The sequence below is a fragment of the Octodon degus genome, unplaced genomic scaffold (genome assembly GCF_000260255.1).
Source record: "Octodon degus isolate 3935 unplaced genomic scaffold, OctDeg1.0 scaffold00032, whole genome shotgun sequence".
Lineage (NCBI taxonomy): Eukaryota > Metazoa > Chordata > Mammalia > Rodentia > Octodontidae > Octodon > Octodon degus.
Window position 1 is genome coordinate 2,676,675 of NW_004524608.1, and position 13,433 is coordinate 2,690,107.

General features: G+C 49.2%; 1 protein-coding gene across 1 annotated transcript in view; it reads left to right on the forward strand.

Moving 5' to 3' along the window:
- Kcnn3 (potassium calcium-activated channel subfamily N member 3) overlaps positions 1–13,433 on the forward strand; it is a 156,721-nt gene that overhangs the window by 88,365 nt on the left and 54,923 nt on the right. The window contains exon 3 of the mRNA XM_004629804.2: positions 10,316–10,734. Within this exon, the coding sequence (XP_004629861.1) occupies positions 10,316–10,734 (419 nt within the window). The remainder of the gene's footprint in view (positions 1–10,315; positions 10,735–13,433) is intronic.

Consider the following 13,433-nt stretch of genomic DNA (forward strand, 5'->3'; position numbering starts at 1 on the left):
TGCCAAGGCACAGAGAGAACCAGAGCACCTGCTGACCTGGCCCAAGCCAGACAGGCTCCAGGAGATCTGTCCAGCAAGCCCTCAGCATGGCTTGGGGCCAGCACCCAGGGTTATGACAGTGGGCTTTGTAAACTATCTGCACAGGCTGTAGATTATTAGCTAGCCACAAATTACCTAATTTCTCTGAGCCTGTTTTCTGTAAAATGGGAATTGTATTAGCCCAGAGCCTGGGAGGAAATGGGAAGATGTTTGTGAAGCAGACAGCCGAGGGCCTGGCTCCCACAGAGGCTCCAGTTCCTGGTGTCTGTTGTTCCTGCTGTGTTGGCACAGCTGCCTCCCCGCTGCTCCTGGTTGGACCAGCACCCCCAAAGCATTCTGGTCCTTTTCCAGCTGCTTCTTGGGAACTGGCTCTGAGAGCAGAGAACTCAGGAAGCTGGGGAGGCCTGGAGGAAGGCACACGGTCCTTCCCACGGGTGGGAAGAGGCCAGCGAAGCCTGTGAAAGGAATGACATTCCATCTCAATGGTCAGGAATAGGAAGGGACTCTCTGGGACCAAGGGGCAGAGAGGAGCAGCTGGTACAGAGCACTAGAGGGACAGTGGCTGGGGATGGTGAGTGGCTGGGGTGGGCTGGAAGGAGGTGCCAGGACTGTGGAGTGGCAGGTGACAAGGGAGGAGTCCTTTGCTAAGCCCAGTCAGGAGGTTCCACTTATCCAGAGCTGTCTGGGGAGCTGATTAGGTGGCAAGATTTGGCTTGACTTCAGCACATTCACCCTGGTGGCTGAGGAGGGGAGAGGAGAGTAGGGTGTGGCTGCTGAGGTCTGTGGCCTCACTGCTTCAAAGGGAATTGGGCACAAAACTCCCAACCAGCACAAGGAGGGGCCCAGCATCTCTCCAGAGATCTCTACGAGTTCTTAGAAACATCTACAACCCTTTTGGAAGCTCCTCTGATGCCAAATGACTATCTTTGCTCAATTCCCCACCTCCATCCTAAAGTTAGCGACCCCTGTGGGTGTCAGGTCGCTTGCTGTTTCTTTCATTCCCGAAAGGACCTGTGATTAAGGGTCCCAGGTTAGCCAGCATTTCTGGGGTCCAAACAACTCTGAATTTTGCATTTTGTTCATGAAAGTAATGTGGCCATTCCTACTGGGCAGTCAGTACCAGCTAGTTTCAGTTTCTCTCCCAGCATGGGGCTGGCCAGGGCACCCCTTGGCCCAGCCTTTTTCTGATCTTACAGCCTATGACACTCCCCCCGCACCCCCGGCTACATTCTGCTTGATCTCTTTAGGCAGATAAACTAAGCTGTGTTAGCCTCCTCCAAAACCCATCCAGCTTTGCCCAGAGAATATTCTTAGTTGGGCAGGTGGGCTTCTAGCTGAGATATCTCGTCCTGGTAGGAGCTCTGCCCTAGACGGCCATAGAGATCTAGTCACTGGGGTATGGGGACCAGGAGGCAGAGAAAGATGCTAAATGACCATTCTCTCCATGGAAACGGACGCCCTTGTAGTTCCATACAGACCAATCTACAGGGCTCGTTTCAAACGTGGCTTCCCGGTGTGGTGCACATGCACAGTGGATCCATGGCCCGTTTTAATTGTATATTGATCCTGTGGTCAGTGAATTTTCTTCTGAGAATGAACATCTAAACGGGGAGAGGGAATCTTTAGACTACAAAAGGGAGGTCCATGCTGCCTCTTCCCCAATACAACGGGTTCTGCCCGCCAGGCTGGCAGCGACCAGGCTTGAGGCTGGAACGTGTGGAGCGTCACCAAGCCTAGGCAGCTGAGGTGTGCTTTCTGGACTCAGCTTTTTATCCATAGAATGGGTGTGAGGTTACTTCTGTTGAGGAAGCTTATGAAGTTGTGGATTGGATGTGGAAAGACCTTTGGCCTGGCCTCTACTCTGGCTTCTGGATAATTCTGACACATGAGGACACTACAGTGGGCTGAATTGCATCCCTTCAAATTCATGTCAATTCCTTTTTTTTTTTTTTTTTTGAGACAGGGTCTCACTATATAGTCCAATCTGGCCTCAAACTTCTTGTAACCCAGGCTGGCCTCAGCCTTGCAGCAGTTTGCTTGCCTCAGCCTCTCCAAGGATTACCGGTGTGTGCCACCAGACCACTTCTGTGGCGAGTCCCTAACCCCCATGTGGCTGTGTCAGGGGATAGGACCTTTGGAGCTAATTAAGCTTAAATAAGATCAAGAGGGCAGGGCCCTAATCTGATAGGATGGTGGCCTTACAAGAAAAAGACCCTCTCCATCTTTAGGAGCACACTTCCACAAGGCAGCTGTCTGCAAACCAGGAAAACAGCCCTCCGCGGAACCCTGTCGTGCTGGTACTTGGGCCCTGTCCTTGCAGCCTCCAGAACTGTGAGAAAATTAATTTCTGTTGTTTGTCGCTCAGAGTACGGTTTTTGTTATGGCAGCTGCATGGACTAACGCAGAGACGTGTGGCAGTGGTGACAATGTGCCCAGGGCCAGCTGTGGTAGGCCCGTGGTCTCCCTGCCCTTCAGTACAGCTCCCTCTGGGGCCTCCAGGCTCCTCCCTCAGCTCCTCTGGTACCATCCCCCACTCCTCTACATTTCCCTCCCTTCCTCACTCTCCCTTTCTTCTCTCACGCTCTCCAAGCTCCATCCTGCCTTAGGACTTGCTCAGGTGTGTCCCCTCTGCCTGTTGCAAGGCACCTTCCATGCGAAGCTTCCCTCCTGAGGCAGCCAGGACTTGCTGCCTGTGTATGAGTGTGCTGCTATCTCTCATTTATTTTGCCCTATTCTTTTTCCCTCAGGCATCACTTATTAAACATTAAATGCTTTGATGGATTATTACCTGTTTTCCTTCACTGAAATGTAAGTTCTATGAAGGTAGGGGCCTTGTCTGCTTGTTCTTGCTGTGTCCCTAGATCTTAGCATGAAACTGTCACATAGTCAGAACTTGACTCACACCAAACAAATGAATGACCTGATCAGGGCTGAGCTCTGTAACTGTGCATGTGGGGCCTTGAACCAGCTGCCCAGCCTTTGGTCTCCAGTGCCGATTCTTATTCCACGTCACCACCAGAGGAAAGTGGCCATCCATAGGCTTTTCAGCTAAGGGGTTCTGAGGCTGGCACAAGGACTGCAGGAAAGATCTTTCTGTGTTGGCGGCAGAGGAGAAAGAGAGCCCATGGAATTCTGTTCTCTGTCCCTTTAATTAGAAAGCTGACTCTGTCTTCTGTGTTAGACTTGCATGAAAAATCTTATTAGAAGAAATGGTTTTGCAACTAGGGGAAAATGGAAAGACCCACTTTAGGTCCATCCTTTCATGCCACAGATGAGAAATGTGAGGTCCAGTGAGAGGAAGAGACGTCCACACAGGACATTTAGTGGCAGCATGCTCTATCCCCAGTGGTACCCGAGAAATTTTTGCCATGTGAGTGAAAAACATTAACTTCCTCCAATTCCGTAATGCGGCTCTCATTCGCTAAGAACTGGAGGTAGGATGAATGATTTATGACAGTTACCATCAGTCTCTGTCAGTCCCAAATGAATGCCAGGCTCCAAAGTCCCCATGGAGATCATGGGAAAATCTGCCAGGAACATCCAGACCAAAGAGGCACCGCAAGACATCACACATAGCCCAGTGCCACCTGTCCCGTAAGTTAGTTTCAGACAGAAGGAATTTCTCCTTAGAAAGACGCAGAGGCAACTGTCAGGGACCCCTTGCTCTGGCAGTCTTGGGGGTGGTGATGCAGCCATAGGCTTTTCTGGGAAGGCCCGAACTTCTTCATCTCTGTGAGAACCACCTTCTTACTTGTGCCTTTGCTTTTCCTTCTTTCTTTTCCTTTTCCTTCCCCCTTTTCTTTATGTAGGCCATCCAGAGCATTTTGCTTACGAGAAGTTTTATGTTCACCATTACTGCCAACCAGAAGTTCATTTCATCTTTGGTAATCAGTGCTTCTCCTCAGGGAAGCCTAATTAGGACTTTTGATGTTGTTCCCATGGCAACCCCCATAGGAAGGGTGCACATGCAGAATATATGCTCCAGAGAGTTTAAATTTGTTTACCTATACAACATATATATTAGAAACATTTTAATAAAAATTTAAATTTTTAGAAAATTGATAGTTTTTCCTCCTGATTTTTTTTTTTTTTTGTGTGTGTGTGTGAAAATATGTACTTTTTAGTGATGGAAAATTTCCCTGAAGTTTTTCTCCCATAGAGGGGGCATAACAGAGAACACAAAAAGGGTCCCCCCATTTTATATCTTATTTTTTTTATCTTATTTTTAAAAAATGAGTTATTTATTTATTTGGTACAGGATCTCAGTACCCAGTTTGGACTCAGAGTGATCCTCCTGTCTCAGCCTTCCCAACGCTTGGATTACACGCTTACAGCTCGCCCGAGGGCAAGGCCAGAGGGGCATGTGGTGCTGGGCATCAAACACGGCTCCTTGTGCTTACCAGGCAGGCGCTTAGACCACCGAGCTATCTCCCCAGCCCCATTTTCTCTTTTTTAATTTAGAGAAATTCTAGTTGTGCAAGAATGAAAGATTTTCAGGTCGGTCAGAAAATGTCCGAGTGGGATCTACCCCAACAGTTGAGAACATTTTATTAAAAGATTTTGCTTCAATTAAAAAACCTGGAAAACCCTCAAGCTTTTAGAAATAGAATGAAGGGTAACTAGTGAAGCCAATGAAACAACTCCAAGCTTATTTATCCCTGGGGGTAAAAACAAAAGTGGGGAGATTCCCTCAGGTGTTCCCTCTGTGGGAGGCCTGTAAGGGGCCTGTGGGTGCAGCTCTGCCGTAGGTGACCTTGTCTTCCTGTCAGGACAGCCTGTCCTGGCCCTGCAGCTATCACTCGGTGGGTTCCAGAAGTTCCAGTTGAACTGGCCTGTCCTAGGTGACCAGATGGCTCTTCCCAGCTGGCTCCACAGTGAGCCGGTGAATGACAAGCCTTTCTGTGAGTGGTTGTGTGGAAAAGCCAGCAGCCCTGTCGTAGTGAGCTGCGGGTGCTGGCAGAAGGGCTTGGGTGGCCTTAGGCAGGAGCCACAGCCAGAGCTTGGGGTCTCTGGAGAATTCCTGAGTAGCCCACGCCATTTTCTTTGATTCCCCCAGTGGCCGCTCCAAGATGGAATGCCCACACTGACCGCATTGCTGGCTGCCAGCTAATCAATTTATTCCCCAAATCTGCCAACAAACAAGATTCACTGTTCCCAGACTCCGTGCAGTCATCCCTCCTGCTCCATAAATTCTATTTTGCCTTTGTTCCTTGATTCTGTCTGTCAGTGAACCTCTTCATGTCTGGGAAAACATTTTCTATGCAAAATAACTGAACTACTTGCACAATAATTTTTTAAGTGCTTTGACTTATTCTTTGATATCTGAAATGACGTGTTGTGTTTATAGGGTGGGCTGAAGGTGGGGGACACTGGAAAGGTCCTGGCCACAGTCCCTTCCCCATCCAGTTACCTAGCCACTTGAGGAAGACCGGCTATGGATGGCCATAAGCTATGGGAATGGGGCGAGGCATGGGTTTCTTCAAAGGGGCTGTGGCAGAAAATCTAAAGTGGAATGAGATGGGAGACACGGCAGGCACATTGCCCAGCTTCTTATACAAGTGCTAAGTGGATGCATTACTTTAGGTATAGATTTGTGTTGCTGTGTAACAAAGATCCCCGGAGTTAATAACTTATAATAACAAATCTTAAACCCATGATTTTACTCCCTGGTCTCACCTGTGGGAGGCCCTATCATGAAGCTGGTCTGGGGCAGACTTGCTTGAATGGCTGGCAGCTGGCATTCACTATGGGCCGGGTGACAGGGACAATGAGGCCCTGTGTCTACAGTAAGTTCCATGACATTGACATTTTTCAAAGCTCCACTGCATTACCTTGTCTAATTTCCCATAAGTCAAAACACAGGGCAGGTTCAGATTCGTGTCGGGAGATAGACCGTGTCTCTTGCTATGTGGCGAGATGAAGTCACACATATACGAGCAAGTGGACAGTAGGAGGAATTTGTGGCCAGTTTAGTGAGCTACATACCAAGTGTGTCTGACACTTGCCTTGGGTGCTGCCAAAGCCCTGTCCTGCCCAGGAAGCTTCCTGGCGTGGGTCCTCAGCCTGCCTCTCCAATTTGAGGGCCGCTTGAGGTTGCGAGCTGAATCGTGGGATGTGTGTTCTGTTCATATTTGTGTCCCAGCAGTGTCCTAACCTAGCTGGTTCTAACTGATTGTTTTACTGAATTGAGCCGAGTTGAGTTGAATGGGTTTGATTCTTTCCCCTAATTACAAACTCCTTAATGGCAAATTTGGAATCAGTCTGTTGTATAAAACCTCCCTCCCAAAGCTCTTGGGATGATATTAATGCACAGAAAATCCGACAAGCTCTCAGAAACCCCAGTGAAGTAGCAGAAAGATTCATTCTCAGCCACCTCTATCCAGGGTACTCTCTGAGGAAAGGGGACTCTCAGGAGCACATGGCTTGCTGTTGAGTGCCACATCTCAGGCTGACGATGTTGCCATCTGAAGCGGAGGAAGCAGAAGGATAAAGCTGCTGGGAAACTGTCTTCTTCAGAGAAGCCATGTCAGAGAGATAGCTGTCAGCCCTGGGCCTTGAGACTGCTTTCTTTGAGGGCTCCCTGATACTCCCTGCCCCATGCTGTGTTCTCTTCTTGGCACCTCAGTACTTTTCCAAAATACCTCTGAGGTCACAGTCATGCTGTTCTAGAACAACAGCTGGGTGGCAGAGACCAAAGCCTGGATGGTTCTCTGCAGAACTGCATACACAACCACCCTCACCTCCCTGGTCCAGAGTCACTTCAGAACTTTCTGAGTCTTATCAATCATGGGGAGCAGTCATTGCAGATTGGACCACCCCCTGGGAACAGGAGGTGTCCTTTCATTTGGCACTAGATGAGTTGTCAGGTCTTTTCTACTGGAGTTTCCATTCTAGGTGGCTGGCTAGGGCTACTCCGTCCTGTTCTTCATCTAACACAGACATCTATCTTCCCACCTCTCTACTCACCAAAATCCAACTGACTGCCCACAGCATGCCAGATACCACGGCCTGCAGGGGCAGGAGGAGCCAGGCGTGGGTCCCACCCCAGGGGGCCTCTTGTGCACAGAGAACACACGTCAGGTGGGAGGTGTCAGAGGAAGCCTGTGCAAAGCCAGCCAAGTATGGCTCCTCAGAGGGGCGGCCCTGAGGGGATTGTCTACTCTGCCCTCCCATTCCTCAGAGGAGGAAACAGAACCTAAGAGATTAGCTATCTAGGGTCACACAGTAGGGGTAGTCGCTGATTCGCTATTTACCGAATGCCTGCCATGGGCAGCACTCTTGGCTAGGCACTAGGGATAACACAGGGAACAAGGACACCCCACAGCCCCGTTCCTTTGGGGCCTCCACTGTGATTGGAGAGTCCTAACCCTGGTTATACTTTAGGGTAATCTATGGAGCCTTAAGAAAAACCCCAGTGTCAGAGCACCACCCTCAGAGATCTAGACATACTTGGTCTGAGGTGGGCCTGGGAGTTTTTTGTATTTTTTTTTTTTTTTTCAGAACTGGAGAGTGAACTCATGTCCTTGGGCTGGCAAGACAAGTGCTTATTCTACTGAGCTATCTCCCCAGCAGTATCTTTTTTTTGAGCTAGGCTCTGAGTTGCATGAAGATTTTTATTTTTTATTTACTTACTGTTTGTATTTTAGGGAAGGGTCTGTAGGATGTTCAAGATCTCACTACTAGATTGGACTCAGTGATTCTCCTGTTTACAGCCTCCCAAGTTCTGGGATTATAGGCGTGTACCACCACACCTAGTCTCAGCACGCCCTGGGGGCGGGGGCAGGGCCGGTGTAGCAGGCCTGGTGCACAGGGATTTTTAAAGTTGAAGGACATGGAGATTTTTTTTTTTTCCTTTTCAAAGTTTTATTGATAAACATATAGCAATGAGACAGTTTCAAATCAAATCAAAATGGAGATTTTTTAAAAAGACCCTCCAACTAATTCAAGGAGGCCACCAGATTGAAAACTGCTTGTCTAAATGAAGAGACAGATAAAAACCTGGTAAAGACAAATAAATATGGAATTAAATTTTGTTCCTTGCAGGAAATGGCCAGGATGGGTATCTGTTATCTGTCCTGAGTCTGAGGGTGCCTGGCCTAATTTGGAGAGCTGTGATCCAGGGATTAGAAAGGTGTCTTCATATGGGGCAGCTGTGAAGCCTTCTGGGAAACTCCCCACTCTGCAGACCCAAAAAGCACTCTAGTAGGGGCCTATCCAGCAGGAGCTTTTTGTGTTCGGCCTGAAATATTTCTTCTCATTCTCCCATGACAGAAGTGAGAGACAGGCCCTGAGAAGTCACTGGCCTGAGAGGTCAGCTAAGCGCTGGCCAGGGGAGACATCAGCCTGGCTTGGAAGCCACCGAGTCCATTCCCTGTGTCGTGCCCCATGCCCTGGGCCAGGAAACTCAAACTGAGGCAGGTGGGGACACAGCCCTGGAACCGTGGCCTCTTGTCAAGCTGGACAGAGCTGCTGATATCCTGTCCTTCCTTAGGATGGCACAAGATGCTGCTCCCCATCGAGCAATTAAAGGTAGCAGTTGCTTGTTGCTCGAGTTCCTCCCGGAGTGAACCCAGTTACTATAGTAACTGGATGTAATTCTTTATTACAGGGTGGATGGTTTTAATTTTGTGTTTGAAGACTCTGGCCAGACAGTCACGTTGCCATGGCTTGGCTTCCCAGGCGGCAGAGGGAACCCTTGGCATGGTCATTAGGTCTCTCTAATTGACAGGGGAAAACCCAGGCTCCTGCACTGGGAAAGGAGGAGGGCTGCCTGCCACTGGTGCTGGGCTGGCGTGCTCTCCTGCTGGTGCCCTAATCAGAAAGGTGAGGTTGGGCCCCGCAGCCAGCCGCTCCCATAGTACTTCCTTATCATGGGGACTGTGGTCCACTGCCAATCCCACCTCTCCAGCAGGGAGAGGGCCTTCAACACATTTGTGAATGAATGAATGAATGAATGAATGAATGAATGAATGAATGAATAAACAAACATATAAGTGATCTTTGGTAGCTTATGGACCCTCCCACCTTTTTTTTTTCTTTGCTTGTGGAACCCTTTAGCACTCACTATGGCTCTGTACAGTCATAGGGCAGACAGAAGGGGAAACTGGCTCAGCAACGTTAGAGCCTGTTGTTGTCCTTAGGCCTTTCACCAGCTGCCCTTGCCTGGGCAGCTGCAGAGTTGCCTGGAACGTGCCCTTACCAAACGCCCACATCATGGGCCTCCTTTGGTGTCAGATATGAGGCTGATGCCTTGATGGCTCCTGTTTTACCCTCGGAAGCCACAGGTCCGGCATTCAGGGCTTCTCTCCTGGGTCCTCAGATAAAGGTTTGGGGATGGAGTTCTCCAAGGAATACCAACTGGCTGCCCTACAATTTAACTAGTTCTAATACTGCTCCTGCTGGCAGTAGGTGCCATAGGTTAAGGGGCCAACCTCACACTGCCTTTACCTCAGAAATCCCCACTTACGGTTCCGACCAATTGAATATAAGTCAGGGGTCCCATGACTTCTTCTTTGGATCTCATTGTTTTTCTAGAGCAGCTCACAATGTTCAGGGAGCATGCTTACTGCCTGTGACAGAGGACGTTCTAAGGATGCTGACCAGCAGGCAGACTGAGGTACACCGGGCATGGGGTGCTCTGGGGCACAGAGCTCCCATGCGCTCTCCGAGCGTGCCACCTTCCAGCACCTCCATGTGTTTGACACTCTGCAAGCCCCCCAGATCCTGCCCTTTGGGGTGTTCTGGGCCTTACTACATAGGCATGACTGATTAAATCACTGACCATTGACAGTCAACGAGGCAGTGGTGGGGTGAAAGCCTATTCTCCTGGCTTCAGCTGTTCCTGAGGCTGTCCAGAGGCCCAGCCAGCAGCCTCCTTACTGGCATTCAACAGACACTTTTTGGGAATCCCTGTTCTGTGTATTTGGGTGCATTTGAGGGGTTGGAGGACTAGAACTCCAACCCAGGGCTCCGCCTGATCTAAGTAAGGCTCTAACCTGAGTCATATCCCACCCTATTCCTTGCTAGGTTCTAAATCAGGGCCATACAAAATATATTATTCCTTATTATAAATCACAATATCCAGAGAGAAAAGTGAGGTCCAGAAAGAGAATGTGTTTTAGCCGGGCTCCGCACCCCCACCCCACGCTGGGGCCAGCCAGGGCTCCCCTGAGGAGGCCCTGAGGCTCAGGCCAATCACCCCGCCCAGCCTGCCCTGCTCGCCGCGTGCTGCTGCGCGTCCAGTCCTGGCCACACTAACAGGTCCTCTGCCCCACAGCTCTTCGTGATCGACAACGGCGCGGATGACTGGCGGATAGCCATGACCTACGAGCGCATCCTCTACATCAGCCTGGAGATGCTGGTGTGCGCCATCCACCCCATCCCCGGCGAGTACAAGTTCTTCTGGACGGCACGCCTGGCCTTTTCCTACGCGCCGTCGCGCGCCGAGGCCGACGTAGACATCATCCTGTCCATTCCCATGTTCCTGCGCCTGTACCTGATCGCGCGCGTCATGCTGCTGCACAGCAAGCTCTTCACCGACGCCTCGTCGCGAAGCATCGGGGCGCTCAACAAGATCAACTTCAACACGCGCTTCGTCATGAAGACGCTCATGACCATCTGCCCGGGCACCGTGCTGCTGGTGTTCAGCATCTCGCTGTGGATCATCGCCGCCTGGACCGTGCGCGTGTGCGAAAGGTATTCTGGCGGGTGCCACTCGCTGTTGTCGCCTGCTGGGGATCCTGGGTCACTAGTCCCAGTTAGGACAGGGGAGTGGGGAAACACAGGGATGTTGGCCGGGTGTGATCTGATGCAGGCACCACTGTGTCTAAGAAGAAAACGGGGGAATGGAGGGAGGAACTGGGAAGGAATACAGGCTGGAATATGAAAATATTGAAAACAAGGCAACTGGGAAAAACACATGTGACATTCCTGCTTTTCTGTTCTATCTCTACAACCCAATGTCAAAGCTTTCTGAGGGGCTGGGGAGACAGCTCAGTAGAATAAGTGCTTGCCTGGCAACAAGCACAAAGGCCTGAGTTCAATCCCCAGTTCCACACACACACAAAAAAAAAAAAGCTTTCTGGTTGTACTGTTCATCCTTTGTTCAGCCCTTTGTGGTTTTCTTATTATCTTTCCCTCTTGGAGATGAATGATCCCTGTTTTAAAGGCCCTGAGAAGTCCTGCGGTAACGAAACCTGTTACCTCTTGTTTACTCCAGTTTTTCTCAAAATTTTTTGCCCACAAACACTTTTCATTGTACAATATAGTTGATGTCTTGCTACTGGAGATCTGGTCCATATAACAGTATCAGTGTTATTGGGGACTTCTTAGAAGGCACAGCCCCAGGGCTGGAGAGATAGCTCAGTGGTCTAAGTGCCTACTGGCAAGCGCAAGGACTTGGGTTCAATCCCCAGTACTGCATGCCCTGCCAACCGTGTGCCGAGCCAGCCACTGAAACCGGATGTGGTGGCACATGCCTCTAATCCCAGTGCTGGGGAGGCTGAGACAGGAGGATGACTAGGAATCCTGAGCTGCATAGGGAGACCCTGTACCAAATAAATACATACATAAACAAATGATTAAAAAAAAAGAAGAAGAAGAAGAAGAAGAAGGCAGAGCCCCAGCCTGAGCCTAGAACTTGGGAAGCAGTACTTGCATTTTAACAGGCTGACAATGTGATTTATATTCACTTTAAAGTTTGAGAAACTCTGTACTGATGGAAGAGACTTTGGGAAATGTTTCGCTGGTAGAGGGCTGACAGCTGGGCAGTGATTTAGGAGAGTGGCTGAAGGGAGAGAAGGGAGATGCGGCCGGCTGGAGACCAGGGCTCAGGACCATCGTGCCGGCTTCTCAGGACAGCCAAGTTCAGGGCTGTTTTACTTCCTTCCGCAGCCACACTGAAGCTGCCCTTTTCACTCTCTTCCCCTTCAGGCTAGACCCTGGATGTCTATTTTAATTAATCTGGTTTCGCAAGTGGAGTCTGAACTTCAGTGAGCAACATAGATTCTGCCCCAAAGAGCCTGTGACATGTAGGTTAAGTGACTCTACCTCACTGGGACTTAGCTTTCTCATTTTAAAGTGAAGGTCATCTGAAATAGAATGAAGATGTGTTCACCACAGAGTTTTGTCATGGCAGAAGGCTTGTAAACCATCCCATCTGATGTACGCAGATCCTAGTAGTTGTGCTTAATTCATCAGCACAACTTCATTGCCAAATCTTCCACACATCTACTGTCCCAGCAGAGATAAAGTAAGATAAAGAGCAGAGTTCGCTCGTCACAGCTCCTAGGGGTGCTTTAGAGCCATGTTTCTTACCTGTTTAGAGATAATCTACTCGTTTGGAGATTTCTTTCAGCCTTGTGGTCTGAGGGAGCGGGTACTCTAGGCCATGACCTTTAAGGACTGGCACAGCGTTGGGAGGCTTTCCCACACATGAAACCCAGGGCCACACCGTGCCTACTATCCAGAGCCTACTGTGCTCAGTAGCTGCCCTTGTAGCATCTGCTCCAGGCGGGCCCACGCTGTGCTACGCGACCCGACCCAGCCTTCCCTGGTGAGCATCTCTTCCTACAGTGGGGAAGCATGCACCTGGCTTGCCATCCATGCTCCTCCTGTTCCCTGAGCTCAGGGACGCTGCACCAGTCACTTTACCTCTGGGCTTCAACTTTCTCATTTGTGCCCTGGAACCAATACCCGCATTACAGAATTTATTAGTGTCAGGCAAGGTAATGTGCATGTGCTATATACGACAATATAATAGTAAGAATGGAAATTAATAATAACAGTAGTAGCGTAGGTCCCTGTGTAAAACTTGGGAATTTTATGACTTTCTTCTTATAATTAGAACCAACCAACTCCTATCATTTATTGAATTATACGTTTTCTGATTGCCTTTTTAATTGATAAGAACCAAGTCTTCTGACAATAATAATCTTGGAGTTTCATAATCCTTCAAGGTGCTTGAAGTCTTTCTTGTCTTCAAATCAACCCCCTTTGGCTTGGATTTCAGATAACTAACCAGGCTACGAAGTATGTACAAGTGAGTTTCATTGATTATTATAGCTGTCACAAAAATGAGTGACTGCTTTTTTGACTGGAAAATAAGCCAATTTATAATTGTGTGGCTGGTCAAATACCTCCACTTATTCGCTATTGGATAACCCTTGTTGGCTTGGAAGCCCCCTAGGACACCAGGCCCTTCTCTGTTCTCTGTTCTTCTCTGTTCTCTGTTCTGTTCCCTGTTCTCTGTTCTCTGTTCTCTGTTCTCTGTTCTCTGTTCTCTATTCTCTGTTCCCTGTTCCCTGTTTTCTGTTCTCTCTTTTCTCTTTTTTCTCTTCTCTCTTCTCTATTCTTCTTCTTCTTCTTCTTCTTCTTCTTCTTCTTCTTCTTCTTCT